Source organism: Penicillium oxalicum, chromosome III, assembly GCF_001723175.1.
Source record: "Penicillium oxalicum strain HP7-1 chromosome III, whole genome shotgun sequence".
Classification (NCBI taxonomy): domain Eukaryota; kingdom Fungi; phylum Ascomycota; class Eurotiomycetes; order Eurotiales; family Aspergillaceae; genus Penicillium; species Penicillium oxalicum.
This window is the reverse complement of record NC_064652.1, coordinates 1811954-1838928: the sequence shown is the minus strand read 5'-3', so window position 1 is coordinate 1838928 and position 26975 is coordinate 1811954. Positions and strand designations below refer to the sequence as shown.

The window sequence follows — 26975 nt, the reverse complement described above, 5'->3', positions numbered from 1 at the left end:
GCGCAACTTGCGCAGCCAGTCACCATGGATATGAACCACTTGATTGGGTGAGCACACAGCCGCTCGACGAATCACCTCTTGGTGATGGAGCTGACGTGAAGCTAACTTGTTGCAGCCAGCGCTTCAATCTGATCTCAAAGAGCGAGATTCGGTATGTGACATTCATTGACCAGTGACGCAAAGACCACAAAAGCTCATGCTTAGCAAGATACGTCGGCACTCTCCACGAGATCAACCCCGAGGCGTCAACGATAGCTCTGGAGAATGTCAAGTCATTCGGTACCGAGGGCCGTCGCAAGAACCCGGCCGAGGAGGTCCCACCTTCCGCGAATGTCTACGAGTACATTGTCTTTCGCGGCAGTGATGTGAACGATATCAGCATTGCCGATGAAGAGACAAAAGACAATGCTCAGCCAGAGCCTCCCCGGGTTCCAGACGACCCAGCCATCCTTGGCGTAAGTCATGACTCCTACGCCTTGGCGGTTGCCCCTCTAGCTTGTCCCTCTTCTTTTCTCCGCATGTCATCAATATCGGCGTCCCCTGACGTTGAATGGATCAAATGATGAAATATTCTCGGATGTAAACTCACAGACCTGTTCGGAATGCGCAAAACCATGTCGATATTTCCGTTGCCTTCCTTCTGATTGATCACTCATGCATGCCCTTTGCTCAAGCCTCTGTGCCTGTCATTGCTTCAAAACGCTCAATTCACTGACATTTGGCTTGTCCAGAACGTCTCGCGACCGGGCCCAATGCCCAATGCTCCTCCAATGGGTACTCCTAGTCAGGGCCTTCCCTCCCAACCCTCCACACAGACCCCGCAGGGTGTTCAGCAAACCCCACCTGGATATCCTCCCCAACAACAATTCCAGCAAGGTTTCTATCCTCCTTACGGGCAACGTTTCAATGGGCCTCCGCCTCCTTTCCCTCCTGGCCCCGGAGGTCCAGGTGGCTTCCCAGGCAACATGCCTTATGGTGCGCCCCCACCCGGCTGGTTTCCCCCTCCTGGCCACGGCTTCCCTCCTGGAGGTCCCGGTCAATTTCCCCCTCAGATGCCTCTCGGTGCACACAACCAGCCTCCTCAGCAGCGCCCCGGTCCTCCCAGTGGCCCCGTGCCTCAGACCACCTCTGAGCTCCCTAGCGGCGATCCCAAGCCCACAAGCCGCCATGCCACCCCGGCGGCTCAGAAGGCACCTACCCCGCCGGTGGAATCAAAGCCGACGGTTGCGGAAGCTGTGCATGGATCCACGCAGGCTGCTCCTGCGCAGAAGAGTGGTCGGGTCATGCCCGCTGTCCCAATGACTGCGCCTCGTCCCGTGGCTCCTGCTCAAGGTCCCGCCCCCGTTGATGCTACCCAGGCAGCGACCCAAGCTGTTGCAGCTGCGATGGCCAAGCTGCCTCAGCCGGTGGCCCGAAAAAGCCGGGTCAAGATGCCGGAGTGGATTCTCTCGCTCGCAAAATGGATCACATGCAGCCCTTCAATGGACCTCGTGCTCTCCGGGGTGGCCATCATCACCAGCAGCAACACCCGCACCCGCACCCACATCCGCATGCGCCCCGTGGTGGCCGCGGTGGTGCACGTGTCCAGCACAAGAAGATCGAAGTTCCCGAGTCCGACTATGATTTTGCGACAGCCAATGCCAAGTTCAACAAGCAAGACCTGATCAAAGAGGCGATTGCCACCGGGTCGCCTACCGCCGAGGTCGAATCTCACGATCTTGCCCATCAAGCCGAGACCGACACCAATGGTGCCTCGGCCGCTGCTACTCACAGCCTGTACAACCGCTCGACGTCCTTCTTTGACAACATCTCCAGTGAGGCTCGCGACCGTGAAGAGAACGCCACCCGAGTGGGTGGTCGCGAGTGGCGCGGTGAGGAGGAGAAGCGCAACATTGAAACCTTTGGGCAGGGCAGCGTGGACGGCTATCGTGGCCGCGGCCGAGGTCGCGGTGGTCGTGGCCGTGGACGTGGTGGTCGCGGTGGCCGGGGTGGCCCGCGTGGGGGCGCCCGTGCTCCCTTCCCCGTTCAACAGGGTGCTTTTGGAGGTCTGAACTAAGCTGATCTCTCATTCATCGCTTGACCCTCTTCGGTTGTCGCCTTCTGTTCTTCTCCCTCTCTCCCTCTCGATTTTGTTTTCTTTTCTTCCCCCCTTCCCCCTTCCTCCTTTCTCACCTCGAGGGTCACCGAAGGCCCGCGAAAACGAAGCGAATGATCATACTGGAATATTTCATGTCCTTTCGGCGCACTGGGAATGATTCATGAAACTGGGCATTTTGGGACGGCAATATGACAAATGTGTTTCTGCACTTTTGCAACTGGCACTTGGTTTCAATCCGCTCTCCCGCTTGTTTTTTTCCTCTCTCTTCCTTTCTCATGTTTTTACTGTGGTCCTTTCAAGACATACGTCTCCTCCAGCGTCCCTTCAGTATCTGCTTTCTACATTCCTCTGACTCGCGGACGGTTCTCGCGCATGGCTTTTTTTTTGTTGGAAATCATCATTCCGAATGAATGATGGGAGACGGTTACAGCCCTGATTTTCATGGTCACATAGCTTTTCTGGCGAAGGTTCTTTGGGGGTGCGAAGAGGCCTACTTCTCTCCCCTTAGCCGTGTATCATAAACCACCCATATTCCGAGGAGTCCATGGACTCCACCCAGCAAATTGTAAACCAACCCAAACAAAACCAACGGCCATCTTGGTCTTCAACTTGTATTCGTCGACGGAGCCCCTCTGCGTCGCTATCTCATGGTCTTGTTGTACTGATCCGGCGTCTGTCTCACATTTTCCTGTGCCTGCAATTGTTTCGTTCATCCGAACCCAACCTTGAAGACATGAACAGTGCGAGGTGAAGATGATACCGTACGCCCCCGCTCTCCAGCGGACGTCATCCGTGCCCAGAAAGGTGGAGAAGCCGATTTGTGTCTCCAACTTCTTCACATTTGTGGGAACGTGACATCAGCGCCAAAAGAGAGAAATCTCCGCGTCCGGTTGTCTCTGGACCATTCGAGGGGTATTTGACCAGCGGTGGTGAATTAAGAAGGAGTCTTGATACGGCATACTCTGACTCAATTGCAATGAAGAAAATAGATTTAAACCCGGGGTTATGGTCCGTGTGGTCGATCGAGCAGCCTCGGGAGATCGAAATGATTCCGATCTGATCATCCAGGGAAATTGACACCCGACCTTTTGTCTGGCTTTCCCTCGGCATCCCACAGTTTCTGACGTTTGGAGCTCTTTTTTGCCCCGCACCTTCTAGCCGATGGATTCGATCCTGTCTGGTTGGACGAGTGAAGAAGAGGAGGAAGAGGAAGAGGAGGAGGGGGGCAAAGCCACGCTTCACAGACGCCGGATATTTCTATCATGCCCTGGACACTCAATTGACCCCTCCCATTGTCAAAAGTCTCCTTTGTTAGAATCGAACATCCCGACTCATCAATCATGTCTTCATCGCACAAGAGTGGTGCGGTTCAGGCTCCTGACCAGTTGCCCTGGAACCCCAACTGCGCTCGATTCCCCTCGCTGAGGGATTTGCCCAAGTTGCCTGGCGCCCCGGAGGGCGCGGCTTGGGTCTGGGGAGAAAATGATCAGGTATCGAGGGGATTCTTTGCATGCAGTCACTCCTTAGGTGCTGGGTGCATTCTTCAAAGGTGCAATGATTGCTAACGAGAGTGCTGACAGCTGGGGCGCTTGAATCTGCTCACACCGCAACGGGTTAAGCAATCTGCTCAGGAGATGGTCACGGGAGAGATGGTGCGATTGGAGTAAGTACGAAGAGAATCAAAATGAAAAACGAAAAATGAAAAGAAAAGAAAAGAGAAATGAAAAAGAAAAGAAAAGAAAAAGAAAAAGAGAAAAGGCATGGCGGGATGTGAGGATTGAATGACCGCTGACTACTCATCTAGTCTTCCTCTCAACGTGCCTGAGAAACCGGCCTTTGATCGGGAGGTTTTCAAGCATACAGTGAAGACTCTCGTCGATGGTATCGCCTACGATGATTGCTATTCCTTGAACACCCAGAGTGGCACTCAGTGGGACGGATTCCGTCATGTGAGTGCTCGGGCAACTTTCAAGGCGAAAAGCCACTCCAACGGGGAGGGTAACAACTGACATGATGGCGGTTACCTAGTTTGCGCATTGCGAAACCAAGCTCTTCTACAACAAGGTAAATTCAGTGAACCCCGGACGCAAATGGAAAGACACTAGGGATCAACCAGCAAGGGTCGACGAGCGTGTCAGCTGACGTGAGACTCTTCTTCCAGGCAACGAGCGAAGACTTTGTCGGTGAGAAAGCAAATCTCCGTTGCAGTATCCATCACTGGGCCGAACATGGTGTCGCCGGCCGCGGAATTCTGCTCGACTACCGCGATTATGCACTGAAGAACAACAAGCCCTACGATCCCAATTCGTCACATGCCATCTCGCTCGACGAACTCAAAGCCTGTGCCGCCTCGCAAGGAATCGACATCCGCCCCGAGTCCCAGGGAGGCGACATTCGTGTCGGCGACTTCCTCCTGATCCGATCCGGCTTCGTGGAGAGGTACGACGCGCTGAGCCCGGAGGAACGCTATGCCGCCGCGACTCGGTCTCATGAGGATCTGAGCTATGCCGGTGTCGCACGCGACGAGGACATGCGCCAGTGGCTCCATGATTGCTACTTTGCCGGGGTGGCCGGAGACTCGCCCACATTCGAAGTTTGGCCCGTCCCGGCGATGGACTTTTTGCACCAAAGCCTCTTGTCACTCTGGGGCTGTCCCATTGGCGAGATGTGGAATCTGGAAAAGTTGGCCGAAAAGTGTCGTGAACGGGGCAAGTGGACGTTTTTCATGACCAGCGCACCGGCATATGTTCCCGGTGGTGTTGGTTCTCACGCCAATGCGACTGCGTTCCTGTAGCAATATTTCGCAGCAGTTGCAAAGGCTCGGGCCAAGTCCAGTGGGGACGTGGTACTGTGGTACTGGTTCACCCAGTCACGCTAAGGCTAGTAAGGTACTATCTCAAGTCATGTCAGTTTGTCGCGGCTAGGCTGGACTGGGGAAGGTTTATGTACCCTAGCTTGTACTATACAAGTCGTCAGTTTCGAATAGTACCATGAGCACTGTTTCTGTCACCAGCCCTAGCCAAGGTAAAATTTAAATGGCCACAAAGCTACAGTGCCTAGGCACCTATCACGTTCTAAATGGATTTTCATAGGTGTACATCTATGCCTTTTGTCACAAGGCCTGGCCTTTTCTATCTTCCCTTTCAGAAATGACCGAGAATCAAGGCGACTAGGCGTCAACTCATACATCTTTCCCGCTGTGGAGGCCCATTCCATGATCGATATGCCTTTGCTAGGTATTTCGCACTTCCCAGCTAGAAACAAGCATCCTATCCCAATAACCCTGTTTCGATAAAGGTGCCGGGAGAGAAAAAGAGATCAATGATCGATCCCAGATTTGCTTGAATTCCTCCAAGATTTGGTGGAGAGCTCCGATGACGATCGAGTTGCAGATAAATCCATGCAAGAATCTTTGGATGGTTCGGTCATGGACGTGGAATCTAAACCCTTGGCAAATAGAGGCAAAGTTGATAAAAAGGGCTCAGGGCTGAAAAATCGAGAGGGCACGGATTCCACATCTAGTCAAGATGTTAACCCTAATCGACAAAGATACTAGTACCCATCATGTCTGGAGCACTGCTATCTTCAATCTGATGGGAGTCGGTCCACTCGAGTGGACAGGTCTTGATTTCATCCGTGAGAAAGCGCATGGACGACCTTGTGAGCCAATCTGCCTATGAGTTGTGGAGGGGAGTAAGTATTGTATTAGATTGAAATTGATTCCTTCTGGAAGGTAAATTGGTCATAGAGTACTACTCTCGAGTCCCGTGTACCTGGAGATGTTCCAGGTAGGTACACAACTACATGCATGATAGTAGACACGTACAACCTGAATAGGTCAATAGTAGACCATCCTACTATCCCCAGATTAATCGTCACCAGAAGCCCAAGGCCGACTTTATTCAAGATTCAGATCCGAGTACCGTAGACCAGGGCTGATAACACTTTGCTCGTGCAAGGCAAAAAAAACGCAGTAGATATTTCAGCAGATGATGCTCAATATTTGTCACCTTGACCTAGTGTAAGATCGAGGATTAATTCCGGAATACAAGCCCCGCTTCATACGACTCGGTTCGCGTACAAGCTGGCGAGTGGCAAGTCAATCGGACATGGTCCAGTGGCTGGAAATCCCGTCCCAATCTCACGGTCTGAATATTCTGGAAATCTTCCGAGCCAATCGCTTCGGTTATTCCGCCGTTACTTGATGGCGGTGGACTGCCGAGGTACGGTAGGTACAGGATGGATCGACCATGTACAAATGTAGTAGCCTGAGTGGTAACGCAGTACTATGCCTAAGTGCCAGGACCTACGTACTAAGAGGACGGTACTGCCGGGTACAAGTGATGAACCAGCAGTCCCGGCTGCAAGAAACCCCATCTTGCAGGAATACCGTTTCCCGGGCGAGACGAGTTAACGCATAAGCTTAGTAGTTCTCACACCTATGCTCAACGGCGGCCTCAAACTCATTACTGGGCTGGACTGGACTCGAAAGAGAGATGATTGTCTTTGCAGCCCCCCCTCTACCTAAATGGGGTAAACGGTTATGCTCAATGCGCGATTGTGGAGTCACGTCAGTTTCTGCCGACTACTACATCATGTATCGGAGTCCTGAGTACTCTCTCTCTCTCTCTCTCTCTTATTTCCCTATCGCTTGGAAAACGAGTAATGCTGCGTTGTGTTTTTTATGCACTTGCTAGGTTGTGCTCTCTAAGAATGACCTAGTGTTGAAAGTGATAATTTAGTAACCCCCTACAGTGGTTAGTCTTTATTTGTTTTTTCTTTCCTTTTTTATTATCCCTCCCTGCCTGGATCCCCCGTACCTTTCTGCGCTGGTTCATGTTGTCCCTGTCTTTTGTATACTTGATTGAGTGTCGAGAGGTTGTGCCCCCCTTTTTTTCTTTTTCTTCTTAGGTTCTTTTTGGACAAACGGCTCCTCTCTCTTTTTGACCTTTTCTTCGTTTAGGAGGAGGTTGAACTTGCCGAAGGGGAGGTACCTTTGCGGATTACTTGGGTTTCTGGTATTTTTAACACTTCTGTTTTCCTTGAATAAGATTCGATCTGGAAAACCACATCCATGTCTACTAGTAGGAGGTAGCAGTCCAGTTCGAGTGTAGTATACAATGTATTGCATGAGCCATTACCTTTTGTCAACTCGTGGAGATATTTCCACTTTCCCTCTCTCGTTCACTCACCAATAATCCAATGCAACAGTGTACTGATATCTACATGTAGTCCATCATATCTCGCATGAATACCCTGAATTCAAAGCAACGGCGGCAACTACATACTAGAAGAGGGAACCCCAGCAAATGCCGCTCCGTGGATATATCATGCATGCCCGATTTCCGATATCCGATCAACACCCTCCCTCCTTGTTCTCATCAGCTCGGGCATGATTGCCGACGGCACCCACAAGGTTGACGCGTTGGTTGTGAGATATCCTCTCGTGACTCCATTCGGGGTCGATTTCCACCACCTGGCAGTACCCCCTTCGGGCGTGGGGGGGGGTAAAAAAAACAAAGTTTCATGTGAGCTGGAAGGGATGGGTGAGCCGATCACCATTCAGACTTTTGACTCTGGGATTGCGGGTCACGGCGATAGAGTTTTGTGTATGTTGCTTGCACTTGGGCTGGACCTGTGGTGGGAAGCTTGGCAGGGGAATGGAGAGATTTAGAATTCGCTTCTTTGTGTAGAGGCGACGCAACGGGGTAACTTTTCCCTTTTATTGATGCGCTTCTTGTATTTTTTTGGATCTATATTTTGAGGAATGTCGAGGAGCCATCGACTGGCCAGAATGACTGAGGACGAGGTGTAGCGTGCAGCGTATATCCCGTGTAATCCATCCAGTAAGCCAATGTCCAGAATGGTTGTCGTCACTGAGTGGGTGTGCATGCCCCAGGCATGAGTGCATCAGTGTGGGGGAAGGGAGTGAACCAACCAGAAGCTTCCGTCGATCATTTCCTGATCGGGCTGGACTGGCCGCTCGTTGTCCCTCCAGCTTGTGCTTATGATTTTTCTTAGTGCCCTCGGCGTGTCCGTCATGGACGGGTCGGGCGGTCTTCTTTCAAACCGCTCTTCTGCGTCCGCTTCGAGACCCGATCCTGCCCGAACGGGTAGAGTGGGGGACTGAGGACCGAGAACTGAGCGGAGAACGAACAATTTCCAAGCTGCCTGATCAAGGAGTGGGATCCAATCCACAGTTTGGGGGAAGTTGGGGAGGATTTTGGGAGGTGTCCGGGGTGTTGCAATCCGGGGCGGGGAGAGGTTCCATCTGGGGACCCCATTTGGAGTCGTGTGTTGGATATTTTTTTTGGTCTTTCTTTGGATCCGGCTCAAGAGTCCACAACATGGATCCCATCATCCAGATCCTGACCAGTTCCACAGCGCGACATCTCACCGAATGATGGATGGCGCCGTATCGACGTGAATGATTGTGCACGGGTCCGCAGCTCAGACTCCAGAAGTCCCAGGGTCACGACATGTTTAGGGAGATTTCAAGTTGGAAGAGGAGGCATAGGTGCTGCAATTTTGGTGGAAACTTAAACCGCAGCCCTGTGCTCGGTTTCGCGCTTCCAGCTGAAAAGATTGTACGATGTCATGTCATCTGGGTGAGGATGACTCGGCCCTCGACAGCATGTTCCAAAATCTCCCTTGACCGCTCTCGGCATATCCGGCCACTGGCGGCGGGAGTCATCCTGTCATACAATCGACGGCTTCTTGGAAACATCTTATCTTCCCTTTTTTCCTTTTTTTTTTGTTCTACTTCTTTTTCTCTGTGTGTCTCTTCCCCTCCCTTTCTCCCCGCTTCTGAGCCTCCAAAAGGGGAGGAACCACATGGCCAGTGTCCAACTTCCGAATCCGTATTTCCTGGCCAATCATGTCCACGTGAGCCCCTTGGATGTGACGGGATGGAGTTGCATGTGGGGAAGACGTCAGCGGGACTGGGGTTACATTCTGAAATCAGGTATTGGCCCAGAAGATCGCGATAGCGGTCTCTCAGCCTGCCCGCAGCCCAAGATCATTCCATCAGCAAGGGCGGTCGGAGGAAAAAAAGAGAGCAGAGAGGGGGAGAACAAAAAAAAAAAAAAGAAAAACCCTAAACCCAAACAGAAGCAATACAGTTCAGCCACCAAGCCACGGTGAAACGCCAATCTGCCGGGACCAGCGATCCCGGTCGTGGGCCAGATGCCTTGCTCAGGGTCACAAGACAGACATGGGGGGCTGAAGGTGCCCGTCGTGGATGGTCCGTATGCCTGCAAGCTCATCCCCCTACCACGAACGCCCGACCAGCTGGCAGCTCCTACCCAGTCGCTGTGCTGTGCGGATGGCAAGCGTTTGCAGGAGGTGCGGACTGGGGCGACCAAATTCGTCCGGAGCAGGATGACAGACATACGTAGAACGATCATGTTAAGCGAGCGAATACAATCACCGCCTCCTGTATGCACCGAGGCGTCTCACCGGTCCGATCAGACCTGATCTGTGGGAAAGGGGCTCCGAGAGATCAGTCAGTCCACCCAGGAAAAACAAAAACTGATGCATTTGCAGGTCAGTCAAAGTGGTGGGCTGATTCTACTGGAATCAGCCCAGTACATAGACTCCATATACAAGTCCTGTAGTTGTCCGTCCAGTGTGCAGTGATAGACTGTTCTTTAAGGGTTACTTTCCGGGACCCGGAGAGTGCTCGGAGCCGCAATGGGGAAGGGGGCGAGACAGCGACAGCTCTCAATACCCCTCAGCCTCGAGCCGTCAGTAGGCTACTCACTGAGGGCAGTCGTGAGTTCAAATTGCCTCTGCGCGTACCAGAAGCGCGAGAGCCGGGGGGGGGGGTCACCTTCTTGTCATCGGGTCATCCATCGGCCTCGAACTCGACATACGGACCACGGAGGGGCCGGTCCAGTGGCCCAGGCACGATGGAAAACCACCAATCGAGGCTGTGCGGACGGCGACGAATCCCGGGTCCTTCGGAGCCCGAAAGACTCGACTTCCAGGACGGCAGGAGGAGGCAGACCAGCGAAATCCGTGTATTTCTAGATTCGACTCCTTTTCTCATTGGGGATTTTTGACTGCGTCTGGCCGTACTTCGCATTCGGTGCACTGGCGGGCCCACCGGCCATGCCACCCAATCCCACACCACATGGTTTCTCCCCCAGTGGAAGTGGGAGCCGCCCACGTTGCTCTTCGGAGAACAATGTGAGATCGGCTGCATGGTGCAAGGGCGGAAAAAGAACGCCGAGGGAAGGAGACCACCACCTCGTTGCCTATAGACGCGGGCCCGACACCTCCTACTGAGTCCCAGTCAGTAACGTGATGCGCAAAACTCGGTCGATGATGATGTTCCTGTGTGCACACGGGTCTCTCATCCTCCCTTGGCTGATATCAGATCCATTCGCACAGACATGCTTTTTGGGTTGGAAAAGCCTCGTCAAGGGAAAGGCGTCCTCCCCACTCGTCTGGAGGCGGCCGGTGGCTGGCCTTGGCGGAACTTCTTTGAAGGTGGGAGATGCTGCATTGGGTCTAGCGAGGAGCTCTCCTCTCCTCTCCTCTTCTGCTCTCTGAATGGGTAGGCGGGTTTTGCCTTGGATGCCTCGAACGGGTCTTGGCCCTATGGTCCTCTGATCTCATTCCTCTCTCTCTCTCTCTCTCTCTCTCTCTCTCTCTCTCTCTCTCCCTCGCGTACACCAAGTGTTCTTTCTTTGTTTTTTGTTTTTTTTTTCTTCAGCACGAGCGCACACAGGTTCACCAGGCTCCAAGAGGACCAGACACATGCTTACTCTCCCCACGCTGGGCCGTGCGGGAGACTGGGGCCAAGTAGGCAGCTCCACTCTTCCACGCTCCACTCTTTCTTCTTCTCCCCCAATGGTGTCAATGGCGCCAGTAGCGTGACTCGGTGGCCGGGTGGGTCGGAAAAGTACTGCAGTGACCATTGCTCGAAAACCCACGGGACGCGGGAACTGTACCTTAGAACCAGAGCGTCAGCAGGTGTTGGGGTACATCCCGGGGGTGTCGCTGGAAGTGGATCTGAATCTCAGTCTCGGAGAACGAGAGGGCATTTGAAGAGTAAGTACTCAATACCACTCTACAACCCTGGACAAAGTACCAGTCCGTTGACCGGAAAGGTACGTTGGAGGCAGATGAGGAGAACCACCATTGGAAAAGCAGAAGCTCAGGCGGTACAGACGAGCTCCATGCTCTACAGTACTCATGGTGAGTATCCAATAACGTAGCAAGAGTACTCGAGAATTAGTACTCTCCAGTAGGACGACTGGCATACCTTGGAAGAGTGGATAATCGACTAATCAGCGGCCAGTGGTCAGAGCAGTCCAGTGCGCGCGCACCTATGGCTTTTTCCCTTTTTTGCTCAAAATGAGAAATCAAAATTAGCCCAAAAAGAAAATGTGCTGGACATGGAAGACGCCCCCGCGGCAGGTGCGATTACTACATTAGTACTCAATACACACCTGAGCTTCTTTTTAAGACCGTGTGCCTTCCTCATTTGCGCTTCCCCGCGGGGTTCTTATTTTTCTTTTTTCTTTCTTCATAAACCTTGTTTCTCCAGCTTCTCTCCATCCTTCTCTCCGGGTTCCTCAACTCTTCTCTTTTCACCACTCCACAGAACGCGACAACAACGTTCCCTTCACGTGAACTTGATCAGTAGAACACACCAGCCAATTCAAATCAGTTCACAAAGAGATCAAATCAGCTGTCTCTCATCAGTTGGTCCTCTCAAGTAAGTCTCATCTATCGCTGTCTATCACTTGAATCTTCACATAAGATTCTATTTACTCTTTCCCATCATCTTCATTTCTCCAAGAGTTTCTGTCTGCCATTCTCCACAACTTGCACTTTGCCCAAGCAGAATTGATCTGCCGTTTTCCACCACCAGGATTTCCACAAAGAGATTCGGTTCACTGTTTCCTACGGGGTTGATCTCCAAAGGCGAATCTCTCTCTCTCTCTCTGCTGTTTCCCATCATCCTCATCTTCTCATAAAAGTTTCAATCTGCCGTTTCCCACAAGTTGCACTTTGAACAAGCAGGTCTGATCTACTTTTCTCCATCGCTGCAATCTGCCCTTTGAGATTCTATCCTACACTTTCCCAAGTGGATGATATCTGCCGTTTGCTACGCGCTCAAGCCTTCACAGATATCTTTTACCTGCTGGTTCCCATCACTTTGGAACAGATACTCACAACTCTCATTCTAGCTGCTCTCTCCTGCTATCTGAGGAAATACCTCCTTCTCGTTTCTCTTCTTCTCACATTCTTCTCTCTCTCACACACACATCTGCCCATCATGACCGAGAAAGACATCCCTCCCAAGGAGGGCTTGGCCCATGATGAGTACATCACTCAGACCGTGGCAGCCACCGAAGCTGAGCACCCTACCAAGCCCGAGACCGCCAGTGCCCTGAACATCGTCGAAAATCCTCTCAAGGTGAGTGCTGCTCGAGAATCTGTTTTGAGAGCACCGAGCCAGCGCGGCGGCTGTGCTATTTCTATCGTGAGAATCTATATCTGACTTTGACTTTTTCTCATCTTCTTCCAGCGATTCCCCAAGGAACAAGTTTTTGAGGATGCCCGTGGGTTCGCGGAAATGCATGGCATGTCTGAGCATGCCGATCTCTTTGGCCGTGCGGCTCTCGTGGCCCAGGATCCCTCGGGCTTTGAGGGCATCTCGGAGCTTACCCAGGACGAGCAGGCAGCCCTGGCATACGAGCGAGACCACAAGTGGCATGGCCCATTCATGCTGTGGTATTCCATCGGACTCTGCGCCATTGGTGCCGCCACGCAGGGCTGGGACCAGACTGGTTCCAACGGAGCCAATCTGTCATTCCCCCAGGCTCTGCACATCGACAGCGGCTCGGCTCGGGATGAGTGGTTAAAGGGATTGATCAACTCGATCATTTTCTTGACCGCTGGACTGATGTAAGTGTCGAACTGATGAATATTTTTTTTGTCTCTGCTTGTTTTCGACTCGTCTCGATTCGATTCCTGTCAATTCAACTTGTCTCGTTTTGACTTTGCTCTATTGTTTCTTTATTTTTTTCCTTCGAGATTGACTGACTTGTGTTTCTAATAGTGGTGCCTTCATCGTCGACCCTCTCAACCACTACCTGGGACGACGTGGTGAAATTTTTCTGACCGCCGCCTGTCTGACTGCTACCCCCATTGGCTCTGGATTTGCGAGAACCTGGCAGGAGTTGTTCGCAGCTCGCTTTGTCATGGGTATTGGCATCGGTGCAAAGAACGCCACCGTCCCCATTTATTCGGCTGAGATGGCGCCTCACCGTATTCGTGGTGCCCTGGTCATGTTCTGGCAGCTCTGGGTTGTGATTGGTATCTTCCTGGGTTTCTGCGCCAACGTCATTGTCAAAGATACCGGCGATATCTCTTGGCGTCTGCAGCTGGGCTCTGCCTTCATCCCCTCCTTCATCTTGATGGTCGGCATCTACTTTTGCCCCGAGTCGCCTCGCTGGCTGATGAAAAAGGGAAGACAGGCGCAGGGCTTCAAGTCGATGTTGCGTCTCCGCGCTCACCCCATTATTGCTGCGCGGGACTTCTACTACTCACACATCATCTACACTGAGGAATTGAAAGAAGCCAGGGGTGCCGGTTACTTCTCCCGCATGCGTGACATCTTCACGGTGCCTCGTATTCGCCGGGCTAACTACGGTGCATCCACCGTGATGATTGCCCAACAGATGTGCGGTATCAACAGTAAGTGATTCACATGGGGTATATCATGAAGATGGTGCACGACAATAGAGATCTAACGATTTCACAGTTATCTCCTTCTACAGTTCGTCCATCTTTGAGGATGTCGGTTACTCTGCGGTCCAGGCTCTGTACGCCTCTCTTGGATACGGCGCCATTCAAGTAGTCTCCACTATTCCAACTCTGTTCCTGATCGACACCAAGGGTCGCCGCACTTTGACGTTGATTGTGAGTTGCTCCCACGCGGAACAATGAGGACAACATGCTAATACAGAAACTTCGTTTCACAGACCTTCCCGTTGATGTGCATTTTCCTTCTGGCTGCCGGCCTGTCCCTCCTGAATTCAGACGATTCTCGGAGCCGTGGAGAGCACATTGGACCTGTCGTGCTGTACGTTTGACGATCTACCCAAGATTTCACCTCCCATCTCTGGACTGTGGTGCTTTTGATTATCAGTCATGGAGCATTTGACAGTTGCTAACCCTCTTGCCTCAATAGTTTTGTCTACCTGTTCACAATCTGCTACTCGCTTGGTGAAGGTCCGGTGGCTTTCCAGTACTCTGCCGAGGTTTTCCCTACCATCCAACGTGAGCAGGGTATGGCCTGGGCCGTTTGCATCAACAACACTTTCGGTAAGCCATGGCTCCTGTCTTTGTGACGGCGCAGACCAAGTATGCTAACAGAGGCCTGCAGCTGGTATTCTCGGTCTGACCTTCCCCCGCATGACCAAGGTCATGACACCCACTGGAGCGTGTAAGTGTGCCCTTTCCGCAATGTAGTCCAGACTGATATCCACTTGCTCACGCGGTGATCAAACAGTTGGTTTCTATGCGGGTCTCAACCTGGTAGCGTGGGGTATGATATTCTGCTTTGTCAGAGAGACCAAGCAGCTCACTTTGGAGGAGCTGGATCGTAAGTTTTTTTCTGGAGCCTCTTGGCTTTTCATAGAATCAAGAGCTTTCTGCTAACCTCTCTTGTCTGCAGAGGTCTTCTCTGTTCCCACAAAGAAGTTCATCAGCCACGAGCTCACCGTCTGGCTTCCTTACTTCATTAAGCGACACATCTTCCGCCAGCAGATCCCTAAGCCTCCCTCGATCATTGCCACTGCTGATGAGGCCAGAAAGCGCGACCAGCAGTGAGAATCAGAAATCTCCGACAGGAAAAGAAACCCATAAAAAAATTGTCTTTCACAGTCCGCTTGATGACATTGCGATTGAACTAGCTGCATGGCTTAATCTCGCTTATTCTTTTTTTTTTCTCTACTCTTCAATCATGCAGAGTCAACGGGCTGACCAGGTCGTCTATTGACGAGGAAATGGGTAATGGTTTTACGATGCAACTGGACTGGATTATGGAATGAGTCTTGAGCAAGAAGGTGGCTAGGTAGTCTGAGGTTCACTACTAGACTTTACTTGCAAACAATCTTATGATTTTTTGTCTTACTCTTTTTTTCATACATGGTAAAAGTCAAAGCGAAGAAGAATTGGCGTCTGGTTCATTTCCTGAGCAATAGGAGAGATGGTGTAGAACACACTGCAGATCCTTTCACCATAGCTTCTGCCGGAAGCCGACAAGGCCGGCGTAATCAGAATTCAGCGCAGGATACATGGGGGGGAAACAGTATCAATACCAGTCCCGGCACCATCCTAGTGTCTTCATCGGTAGAAACATTCAATACACAACAGCCCAAGTAGTCCCTCCACGCCAACGCCATATCGTACCGGTACGTAATTCAATGCCCTTCCATTCACATCATTCAAACCGAAGCATAAAAGAGAAGAGAAGCAACAGAAGAACGATAAACACCAGAGCCCACATGAAATCCACCACCTGGAAGATTGAAGAAACAGAAACAATGGTTAAAAAAAAACCAGGGTATAAAAGGGGAAATCATCAAAGTAAAAAAAAAAAAAGGATACATCATGACAACTGGATAGTCAGAGATGACAGGAATATCCGGGACCACTATCGGGATGGCACTGTATCAGCAAGCAATGAGCAAGTACTTTGGGGTTGATGGCCCATTGCCTCCTGTACGTGATGCAAGGTCAACAATAAGAATGATCATGGAACACCGAGGGATATCCCACAAAATCAAAAGATATCTTCCGGCCATGGATAGTTTTCCAAGAATGACAGACGAGGGCTCTGCGCCAGACTCCCTTGCTCCGGGAGCTCCTTGTCGTCCTTGACATCGACGAATGACGGATCTGTCGGGGTCATTCGCTTTGTGGGGGATCCATGGACTTGGGATTGATTCTGCAATAAGAGTTCCTTGGGCAGGGGTGGGACGGGGGGATATCGCTGCTGTCGTGCCGACGGCGCTTTCGATTCATCGGTTGGGGTTTGGTCGGGGAGGGAACAGGCGTGCGGTCGGGGTCAAGCTGACAGTGTGATTGAAGGTAGAATGTATGAGGCATTTCCAAGAAAGCAGGGGATGATGAGAATACGTCGTCGTATGCCACGGCGGGGGATTCGGGGATGGTCCTAGTTGTGCTGGCGGGAGACGTGAAGCGCAGACTGGATGGGCCACGGGAGAGGGAGGTGGGACCGGTCGTCGGGGCAGGCGATCGCACGGACTGGAAATGGGGTGAGCGAGCGACTGGAGCTGGAGATGAGACTTGAGACTTGGAGATGGGTGATTTGTCGTGGTGAATCGAGTTGGGACCGTCGCGGTCGGCGTGCCGCTTGCGCTCAACCGACCGCGGGCTGTCTCCAGCTTCGTTTTTCTGCCATTTGGCCCGGCGCGGAGGGCTGAGCGTGAAATCGATCAGTCCGTCGTCGAGACGGTCGTTCTTCAGCGGGGAGTCGCTGTCACGATGGGTGTCGCGTTCGAGGCGGTGCGATGGATCGGACTCACGGGGCTTCGAATGCCGGCTATCGAAATGTTCAGGATCGGGGGACTTCCTCTTGCGGGAGGTGCTGGTCTTACTCATGGACGGTTGCCGGACCTCGCCGTGCTGTCTGCTCGGCGATCTGGACACGGTCTTGCTGGATGCACCCCGTGATGGACCTGGTGAAAAGTTCTCTCTTTCCTCCACGGGTGGCAGAGCGGTTATCTCGGACGGACGGGCGTCGGGGTGATCGACGTCTGTGGCGTGCTGATCAAGAAGTCTTTCGGATGGTAAGGTCGGCAATGCACCAGGTACGAATCTCCGAGGGTAACTAGCCGGATCCATGTCGAAACTGGCCGACTTTTGATCGGGTGTCGTGGACGGAATCCTTTCCTCGTTGCCGGAGAGCTGCCGAAGTTCACGTCGGGCTCGCTCCAGCTTGTCTTCGAGGTTGCTCACCTTCTTGAGCAGTTTGGTTTGGCGCGAGATTTCTTTGCGAGACCTTTGCTTGCGCAGACCGGTGGTATTATCCACGGATTCCTCCGACGTTCGCTCTTGATAGACGGAGGTGGCAGAGGACGGGTCGTGATATCGGACGAATGGAATACCAATGGATCGCAGCTCCTGGAAAGACGATCGCTTGGAGGACTTTGATGTAGATCTGGAGGGGGTGGGGAATTCGTCTCGGTCGCTGGCGTGACCAGTCACTACTGATCCATCTGCGCCGCAGTTGAATTTGCTTGACAGGGCATGCCACGTCTGATCTGCATGGTTGGGATCGACCGCGCAACGCGTTGTAGCGGCGGACGAGGCACGGCTGGCCTGACTCTGCAAGTAGGATCCCTTGTTTGTGCCCTGATAACCGGCTCTCTTGAGCTCCGCGTACGCTTCTTCGGCTCGAGTCAGGGCATCCTTGGGAGGCGGTGGATTCGGGCGGCTCCATGCACCAAAGGGATTGAATGCTGAAGCTATCGCCTTGCCGAACCGAAAGATCCCCGACGGACGATGTCGAGGCCCCGTGGGCTTGGTCTCTTGCACAAAAATGCTCGGTGGTTCTTCGCTGATGCTATCCGACATATTCGCCTCGACAAATCGCGACCGCCGCCCCAATCGAACCCGCGGGCTGCTGGTCAATGCCGCGGCGGTTCGACCCCGAAGAGAAGCCAGTGAAGCTCGAGGCGACGCCCGTGGAGAGCCTTTGTAGCCGGCACCGGCACCAGGCCCGTCCAGTGCGTATCCGCCGCGACCGGCTCGACGGGTCTGGTGCCCATAATCTGCCGCCTGTTCTGGAAGAGGCCAATCGTTGGAACGGCGTCTTTTGGCCGGTTTTTCTTCAGAGGATCTGTAGTCTTCTAGTTCAGGTTCCTCGGCAGCGTCGTCAAATCGGCCGGAGATATCAGAGCTCCAATCAGATACATCATCGTCGAGGTCACTACTTCGCGAGTGTTTTCGCGACGAGCGCAGCAGCGCGGGATCATAGTCGATATCCATCGCCCAGAAATGCCTGACAAGACTGCTTTTTTATTTTCCCGTGGCGCCCAATCGATGAGCTAGATTGTCTGCACCTGAATTGTTGAGTCAGAAAATAGTTTTCCAATCGCGCCAGGACAGTGCTGCCAACTTGGACACGATCTGAGTGACTTCAAGACTTACTGCGCTCTGATGACCGGCTTAATGTTCCTCCAGCTTCGTGCACAAAAATCCTGGCTGAGATAGGGCGACTGCGATGGTAAACTGCGATGGGGGACAAACAAATATCCAACCCTAAAGCTGATTGTACAAGGCCAGGTGCGGCATGGGTATGAAGGGACAAGAGGAACAAAAGACAAACAAGAAAAAAATCAAGATCAGCCAGACTGGAGGCCTAGGCAATAGACGGTAGAAGAACAGTTGACGGAGCCAGGCCGGTAGTAATGGGTCCTGTCAAATTATTATTGAAAACGAGTGGAGTCTCGATCGGACTGGAAATAATTTACTTGTTCCTGGCGTGCTGCTTGTTGTGATGGGGGGAAGGATGAGGTGGGGAGGTTTCCACCTGATTGTCACATACTCCACGCTTTCCCAGGGCGGAAGTTTGTTTTGATGGTGGAGACAGACAGCCTCGGCCTATCCCTCATTGGACGAAATGCAGTGAGGCAATCCGCGTCAAGCGGAACGAAGCATAACAATGTCAAGAACCTGAGCTGCAAGATGAGTCTTTGGATGTTGAATGAGCTCAGTATCATAGCTGTGTGAACCATAGGAGTCTCTATGTTTGTACCATGGGATCACAATTGAAATGATCTCCTAGCGTTGGAACCGGCAGGCAAGGGATGTCTATGCATGGTCTCCCCATCCGTTCGTCATCCACAACTGGAGTGCAGCCCGTTGTGCGATCGTGCATATTTGAGATCTTCTGGAAATACGAAACTATGTAGGGTCGAAGAACTTCGAGGCGAGAACCTTAAGGGGCCAATTTGACCTCGCCTGTCGCCAATCAGGTCCGTCCCTCTCAGCAATGTGTCAAGCAAAACATGATGACGGTGGAAGGATGGAATGCACAAAAAAAGGCAAAAAAAGGAATGCAGTACCTGCAAGTAAACGTCTACGTGGCAATCCATTTTGACTGAGGAAGCGACCGTTGAGAGCTCTTAATCACCCTCCAAATAGGATCGGATCAGTAGGAAGCACTTCGTGGCAGGTGGAGAAGACCCTATGGGGGTAGCGATACTAGTCTCGGGGTGAGGGTTCGATGTCAGTGTCCTTGAGAGAGAATGTGATGATCTTTGTTCATGAGAATGAGAGGTGCGGCAGTAGGTATCAGAAAGAGAACAACAGAAAGCCCAACGCCAACCAGGTGGTCTGTTTCCAACAACGACAGATAGGTTTCGCCGGCAAACCCTGAAAACACCGCATGAGAACATCAACAAGAATGAAGAAAGCAAATATAATATATATATATCAATCTGGAAGAAAAGAAAATGAATCAACTCCCCCCCCCCCCCCCCCACGACAGAAGGAAATCCCGATCATCCAAATAATTTTGTGCAAGACCAGAAAGGGGACTTTTGACGGGGGTAAAGAGAAAATGCGTGGACGAGCCTAACACGAAGGCCAAAATGAAAAAATCCAAACCCACAAACGCCGACCGATTGATCAAGACGAAGCCACAAATGAAAAGACGCACGACCGCGCGAAACTTGGACATCCATGTCCCAAAGTTATTCCAGATTGAGATGAGATCCGGCCCGATCACGATTGGTTTCCGGTGACAATCACAAGCTTGAGACATGGGTTCTCTGTAGAGAGAAAACTTTCACTTCATGATCCAACACCGGTGCAAAGCTCATCATAAAAGCATCTGAGTGGACGGGTATCGACAGATGTCGACGAGAAAGAAAAAGAAAAAGGTTGGTGAATTCAGACAGAACTTGCAACAAAAATCCTGTTGATTAAAGCAGGCCGGAGATGGATCGAGCACGCAGTTGGAAAGGGCATCCAAATTTCATGGGATGCTTCAAGCATAGATCATGAAAGGAAAAGAAGAAAGGAAGAAAAGAAAAAAAAAAGAAAAAGACGATATATGACCGTTGTGCCTGCACGTCACATCAAAGAGAAGGAATAGTAGGAGACGTGCATGTTGGGAGTGGACAAGAGGAGAGGCATCGATGCATGGCAGATCGGGATAATGAAGGGGGACGGCAGTGGCCCCGGTCAAATCGTATCAGCTGAAGGTGAGGGCAGGCCTTAAAGAGAAGCGTGTCACTGGACTGTGGGCGGAGCCTTCATGACCATCCGTCCGTTGGCCCGCTTATAAGCCATGTCGGCGCCCAGCTCAGCCATCAGTGCAGCACGGCTCTCTGCGGAGAAGTCGCGATAGGCACTGGGATAGGGATCCATGTCTGGACGCATTCCATTCTGCATGGGCCGTTCATCAATGCCAAAGGAATCCTCGTGTGTGCGCTTGCCCGCGAGCGATCCGGAGTGATAGAGCATCCGCTTGCCCGAGACAGCGTCATATCCCTGGCCAGGTGAGCCTGTATCAACTGCAGAGTCCAAATTAACATATTCCGCCGGCATCTGTTTGTAGCTTGGTGGTGGGTATGCCGGGTGACCAAGCGTTGTCGCCGAGACTGTGGACGTCATACCCTGTGAGATTGACTGATACTGAGGGACCTCGGGCACCAGGTATTGTTGCTGCATCTTCGGTGGCTCCACTCGGTAGGAAGTGATGGTGTTCTTAGGGTAACCATTTGGTTCAGGTACTGAGTTTGCCATGGGATAGGCTGCGGACGTCCCGTCCATATCGGTGGCCACGGAGGGGTGGCGCATATTGGCGTAGACGGCATGAGGCGAGTAACTGGCCGATGGCGCCACGGGCGGCGGCGGCGTGGGAGGCATGTGTGGAGCAGGGTATTGAGAGGGGGCAGAGCCGAAAGAGAGATGAGATTGATAGCTGGGTGTCTGGGTATGAGGCATCGGGGCAGGTGGCATCGGACGGTGATAGGGCTGCGGAGGACACTGGAAGCCATATTCTGAACCTGAAGGCCGCCGTTTGACCTCGCCTCCGTACCCATATGGGGATTCCAACACACTGCCATTGCTGTTGGAGCGAGGTCGTTCGACGGTTTGCGCGACGTATCGGTCGGGAGTAGTATATCGGTCAGACCGCGGATACACGTTCGCGCTCCCCTCGTCGTACTCATAGTCTTCCTCTCGCTTGTCCCCGCGACGTCTCATACGGACGTCGCGCCTGATACGGACCCGACATCCTTGCTCCGCGATTATGCGGCTCAAAGAAGTGCTTGTGGCGAGGCCTGGGAACTTCTTGGCACTGTATACGGTGAACGGAAGCGATTGCACTTCCAGGCGGAAATGCAGGTAACTCTGGGGGGACAACAACTGGGCGGAGGCCGAACGGGGCGCTTGGCTTGGCAACGGCGTGTTCGCATCTTGGTCGGCATCTTTAACGTCTTTGATCTCCTCGTAGAGATGGAAACTGAGACGGAACCGGCCCTCATGGCGAACCGAAAGGTCAGGGAAGATGAAGTAGCCGGCCTGAGAGGGTCGGTCCAGATAGGCAACTCCAGCGACTGGCACACCCGTCAGCACTGGAACCGAGGTGGACGGCGCGGCGCTGCCTCGCATCGCAGCCATGTGGCGCACCGAGTCCAAAGTGGCGTAGAGGAAGAAATTGGCATTATAGGCAAAGGTGATGTCCGTCTTCTGCGCGTCATTAGTCGGATCTGATTCGAAGATGCGTAGTTCGACGACGGGAGGAGGATCGACCGGGCGGCGGTCGGCTGAAGCTGTAGACCGATCCAAAAAAAAAGACATTAGCGATGGTCGCTGGGCATCACACATCGTTCACTGAGAACGAGCCCAGACACACTCACACTTGGCACCGGCACCGCAGGCTCGGGCGCGCTCAGGTTGTTGCATTACACTTAATGTGTATGTGAGCTTCTTCCCCTCGCGAGTGATCCGGCTCACCGACTGGGTGGTCTCGTTCTTGGACGCCATGGAGACTGGTCGGGTCGCCATTGCTGGCATCGGACGCGAATGGCGGCGCTCGGTGAGAAAAGGATGTCTATGATAAATCACGACACCGTTAGTTCAAGGATCCCGGTCGTCCAGGGAGCACTCCTCGGGCGAGGGGGAAGATAATCGCCGACCAACGTACGTCGATGTGTATGAGTTGTGGCTGACCCGATCCAAAGGTGGCTGGCTCAATCGGTATCGACAAGTCCAACTCTACGAGATACCTGAATTCTTCGCGAGATCTCGGTAAGCGTTCAGCGATCTGAGAGTCTCCCGTTTTTCCTCTCCCGACGACGCTGAGTTCTATGCACCGGCACAACCCTTCCTGTGTACGAGGGTCGCGGGCGGTCAACGTGCGACGATCGAGTCTGGCGGACGGGACCGGAGTGAGATGGGCAGACTTCCAAACGTCACTGCGGATTGGAAGGAGGGACACTGGGATCTCGCACGTTAAAGTGGCCCCTAAATCGAAGATTCTGAAAAGAGGAAAGTGACGTTCCAGGGCGGAGGGCCGAGAGATGGCGAGAGGTGAAAAGGTCGAGGATGAAGAGAGGGGGCTACCTGAAAAGTAGATGCATGCCCTCCAGAAAGGCAAAGCCCAGTTGAGTGCTGCGACTGGACATTGGACGGGCTGATCGCCTAACCAGGCCTTTGTGACGGGAACCAGGCGAAAGCCTCTTACGGTACGACCAGGAGCGAGTATGTGCTACCAATACCATACAGTACATCGTCATGTATGTAATGTACTGACGGGTGCGACTGCCAGCACCGCATGGCTCAACGGCATAATAATCAGCCACTCAGGGCAGGCGGAAAAGGGCCAGATGGGCGGGCAAACAAAGGACGCCGAGCCTGGGCAATAGACATCGGGACGGGACAAGCCCCATGTTAAGTTACCGGAAGGGGGACCAACCAGGTGAGGATTGTTACCAGTTTACCAGATTACCACTACTGGACTCTCTGAGTTTCAATTGGCAGGAAACAGGAGGGGGTGATCGGAACGAGTGGAATCGGCTCCGACTGACTGTGGAGATGCAGACAGATACGTCGACATACAAGATCATCAGAAGTGAGTGACCCCCATTTGCAGTTCGGGCCGTCAACGCCTCCCCAAGTAGATGACAGACATCGTCGTAGTGCGGTACGATTATCGTCAGATCTCCTGTAACAAAGCATACAGTATGTAAGTCCTACGTTACGGTTGCCGAGTTCAGTGGGGCCTTTTTCTTGGCTATCGCAGAACTTGTCTGCGCTCTGTCCTGATCCTGGCTGGGACACACTGGGTATATCTTGACAAAATTGGACGATATTCCCATGGCTCCATGGAGGAACATGTGGAAATCACTGTGATAATAGCCTTGATAATCACGGTTCGCCAAGCCATTGTTGTCCCCAACAGAGTCGCCACAGGCGGGTCTCGTCACGCTCATGGCCGGCTGGGGGCAATTCCTCGGGGAGAACGCTGATGATCTGCGATGGGTGACTACTGATCTCAGGTCAGATACTGCCACGCTTGACCAGGTCAGGGCTAGTCTGTTTTTTCTAGGGTTCTCCGATCTTGCAAGACTGTGAAAAAAAAATGACGACATGGAGAATGGACACATCTGGTCACGATCAGACTTCCAGTGAAGGCGCTGTGTATGTCCGTAGAAGTCGACACTCGGCACAAATCCGATCCCTGGTTACTACAGCGCAGGAGCCCGGTTGGTATCTCATGTATACATGTGTACCGTAAGCTGGAGACGGATCCGATCATCTGTAACGGAAAACACATAGGAGGTAATGCGGGCATGGCATTCTCCGCTATAGACATCGGCAGTCTTGAAAAGCCCATCGTAGCAATTGATCAAGCGTGGGTTAATGTTGGAGTATCCTAGACTAAATCTACACTGAGCATCGTTCCAATGCATCAAAGTAAGCTTATCCGAGGCACTGGTTCTTGGACACCGATCATCTGGTTCGCAACACATGAAAAGAACTATACTCATGTATTGTAATGACATCATCTTGTATGTACTGACGTGTATTACCGATGTTGCCTCGAGTTACCGTGTGTTTCTCTCTACTTTCACAGGATGAAGACAAGTTGATTCATCGAGGGTGTGTGTGACGTTACTGGGTGTATAATACAGTACTGTGATCTAGCATGTCCGTACAGTCTGCGGTCTTCAACGCTCACATGGGCCCGGAATGGCCGTCGGGCTCTGAATGATACCATGTGCGACGATTCTCGTCTCTTCGAAGTCCTTCCTGGTTGGTTTGTCCCCTGGCCCTGTTCCTCCTTGCGTTCTTAGCTCACAAGTGTATGCCGAGTTTACAGACTGTAAGCGAGACGACCCGTGGTCTTCGCATACACTGCGCCGTAAGCCATGCATGTTGATCCTATTGGTTTATTGGGTTGACGCGCATATCCCTGATGACCTGGACTCCTGTCCCAGTCTCTGGATCTTGGGAATGCGAACCGACTCCACGTTCCGCGCCCCATCGAGTGCGCGCTGGATGGCTGCCCCATTCCCAGTCCAACGGACCGGAGAGATCTCGTTGATTTATTTTCAACGTCAAGCCTTGGGAGGGGCCAGCACACGCATGATCTGATAAGAGATCTCTCGAAAGTTCTCACGACACGCAAAATCCTTCGTCCTCTGGTCCAAAAACCAAAATTGAAACCAATCTGGCGCCTGGTCGGGCCATTGTGGGGGATGGATAGCCAAGAACCAATCGCACCCGATCAGTGGACATGAACTGGAATTTCTCGCCGCTGACGTGGTGCAGGCCGTTCCCCAAGAAGGAAACAATACCCCGTAGGCTCATGGGACACTTGGAGTCACGGAGCACGTTACAGTATTGCATACCAGGATCGAGAGACGGTAAGTTTCTCCTGTGTATGGCTCTTGAATCATAAACGTGTCGACACTTCTCATCAAGGTGCAACGATGAGAAATGGCTTATCGCACAGGCTCCGGCCATGAAGCAGGAGCCACTGGGGACGAGAGAGCCAAGGAACGGGCGCGCGAGGATTTGTCGTTCCCGGTTGATATTTCCGCATCCGCTCTGGCTGGTTCCAGCCGGCACAAGGAAGTTGGCTGTATCGGGGCCGCGGTCATGAAACTCACGATGTGACGAACCCCTTCAGATCAGCCTATTAGCACTTGTCGATTCAAGGTGTCACTAGTGTGCAGGGAGTCCAGTAGCACGCCGTCGACGACTCAATTCCACACATCACGATCGTTTTGCACATTGGCGACCAGACTCGAGTTGCGCCAAAGCGGGTCTCCTAGCTTCAAGAATTGCAGAAATCCATACCCCTCCAGGGGCCACGCAGTCTTCGTTAATCGATCGCTCCGATTTGACCGTGGCGCAATCTTTCCAGCACTTCCACCCTTGATTCGCCAATGACTGAGCACTACTTGGTGGATGAATCTGAGCTATCAAGCTTTCCTTTGCAAGTACGGCATCTTCATCACTTTGAGGAAAGTTAAACACGTCCATTCGAGTAAATCGAAGCGATCTGATGTCATTGCGGAATGGCTTCGTTCCATGTAGGACAGTAGAGATAAGCGCAATCACCTCGAATGATGTCAAGCTGGAGATGCCGCATCACGGTTCTCGCCCAACGAGGTTGCTTCTAGTTGAATTTGTGAATTTCACCATAGATGTGATGAATATCGTGAATATTCAGGCAAGCATGGCGACTGGGGGGCTTCACTACATCCGATGGTCTTTCGTGGCTCAACCGAGGCCTTCGTGTTATATATTAGGGACTTACTCGAAGAGCCTCTTTAATATTGTGGGAGATGACGGGTGTCGTGATCTGTCTCTGGACCCAGCCCGGGCAGTCGTGGATTAGGTAGGCTGGCTCGAGGAACTATTAGGTGGTGTTCTAGAGGCTATATTTGACGCTCGGGTCTGACTATTCTGAAAATCTCATAATCGATGGTTTCCAAAGTTGCTTCCATGTATTTCCCATGTACTACCATCAATTCGACTGCCTACGGGGATCTGGGTCGGAGAGGAGTCTACCTCATCTATGTCTTCGCGCCTGGGTCGAATATATTCGACGCGGGTGGGTACCTCGGCTGCCCGCCCGGGAGCAGTAGTGGATTATGTAGACCACTCATTTTCTCCCATTCTATATTAAAAGGCGAAAAATACATAGCGTCTGGACCCGGGCTAAGTCGGAATATTCGTCAAGACACAGCTCTGATGGAAGCTGCCTCAAAAAGTGAAACATTCCAAGCCACTCATCGGAAATTTCGATAGCAATGCCTCTCTGGATTTGGCGGCTTTCAATGGTCTCACCGTCGTCCTTTGACCCAACTAAGCCAACATGGAGTCGGAGCCGTTCTGTCGAACTTCTGCAGGGTGGGACCAGACTCACACCTACTAATTCCTTCAGGATCAGTTCGATCTTCATCGATTGGAAGTAGACTCCAGTTTTGGGACGTACTTCCATCGTACTTCTATTGCTTTGCAGTACATATGTGTGACTGCTCTGTCCGAACGGGCCGTCGATCAAGCGGACCTGGCTGTCGGGCTCTGTCCACTATGAAATGCACGATGGCAATCATTTATTTTTCCAGCTTGTTGATTTATCATAGGCTGACCTCGCACAAATACTTTATCCCTGAGTTGCGCACATTTTCTACAAGAGCGTCAGCCATGGGGACCGAAGCTACGGCGAAATTGTGACCCGGTCTTCTCGAAAAAAATATCTAGGCAGGTGGAAAAGTTATAGACCTTCCTCTTTCGAATGGTCGCGGGATCAAAGTGAGGCTTGTGCGCCGCGGCTTCGGCTTCAATTGTTCCTCTC

General features: G+C 52.3%; 7 protein-coding genes across 7 annotated transcripts; 5 read left to right on the top strand and 2 right to left on the bottom strand.

The window, feature by feature from the left end:
* Positions 1 to 24: 24 nt before the first annotated feature.
* Positions 25 to 2056, top strand: POX_c04093 (uncharacterized protein; the record flags this gene model as incomplete). The annotated part of the gene is made up of 5 exons (XM_050112977.1): positions 25 to 47; positions 116 to 151; positions 209 to 455; positions 732 to 1424; positions 1475 to 2056. The coding sequence occupies 5 exons, from the start codon at positions 25 to 27 to the stop codon at positions 2054 to 2056; spliced, it is 1581 nt and encodes a 526-aa protein (XP_049970533.1).
* A 1382-nt stretch (positions 2057 to 3438) lies between these two features.
* Positions 3439 to 4892, top strand: POX_c04092 (uncharacterized protein; the record flags this gene model as incomplete). The annotated part of the gene is made up of 5 exons (XM_050112976.1): positions 3439 to 3588; positions 3679 to 3761; positions 3903 to 4047; positions 4127 to 4162; positions 4260 to 4892. 5 exons carry the CDS (start codon positions 3439 to 3441, stop codon positions 4890 to 4892), a joined length of 1047 nt encoding a protein of 348 aa, XP_049970532.1.
* Positions 4893 to 10405: 5513 nt separating this feature from the next.
* Positions 10406 to 10654, top strand: POX_c04091 (uncharacterized protein; the record flags this gene model as incomplete). Its single annotated transcript, XM_050112975.1, has 1 exon — positions 10406 to 10654. The coding sequence occupies one exon, from the start codon at positions 10406 to 10408 to the stop codon at positions 10652 to 10654; it is 249 nt and encodes an 82-aa protein (XP_049970531.1).
* Positions 10655 to 12389: 1735 nt separating this feature from the next.
* POX_c04090 (uncharacterized protein) lies at positions 12390 to 14950 on the top strand (the record flags this gene model as incomplete). The annotated part of the gene is made up of 9 exons (XM_050112974.1): positions 12390 to 12530; positions 12642 to 13021; positions 13176 to 13813; positions 13881 to 14038; positions 14101 to 14201; positions 14310 to 14443; positions 14505 to 14564; positions 14631 to 14723; positions 14796 to 14950. 9 exons carry the CDS (start codon positions 12390 to 12392, stop codon positions 14948 to 14950), a joined length of 1860 nt encoding a protein of 619 aa, XP_049970530.1.
* Positions 14951 to 15905: 955 nt separating this feature from the next.
* Positions 15906 to 18136, bottom strand: POX_c04089 (uncharacterized protein; the record flags this gene model as incomplete). Its single annotated transcript, XM_050112973.1, has 2 exons — positions 15906 to 16135; positions 16201 to 18136. 2 exons carry the CDS (start codon positions 18134 to 18136, stop codon positions 15906 to 15908), a joined length of 2166 nt encoding a protein of 721 aa, XP_049970529.1.
* Positions 18137 to 20386: 2250 nt separating this feature from the next.
* POX_c04088 (Developmental and secondary metabolism regulator veA) lies at positions 20387 to 22168 on the bottom strand (the record flags this gene model as incomplete). The annotated part of the gene is made up of 2 exons (XM_050112972.1): positions 20387 to 21933; positions 22021 to 22168. The coding sequence occupies 2 exons, from the start codon at positions 22166 to 22168 to the stop codon at positions 20387 to 20389; spliced, it is 1695 nt and encodes a 564-aa protein (XP_049970528.1).
* Positions 22169 to 24902: 2734 nt separating this feature from the next.
* Positions 24903 to 25561, top strand: POX_c04087 (uncharacterized protein; the record flags this gene model as incomplete). Its single annotated transcript, XM_050112971.1, has 2 exons — positions 24903 to 25032; positions 25299 to 25561. 2 exons carry the CDS (start codon positions 24903 to 24905, stop codon positions 25559 to 25561), a joined length of 393 nt encoding a protein of 130 aa, XP_049970527.1.
* Between the last annotated feature and the right edge of the window lie 1414 nt (positions 25562 to 26975).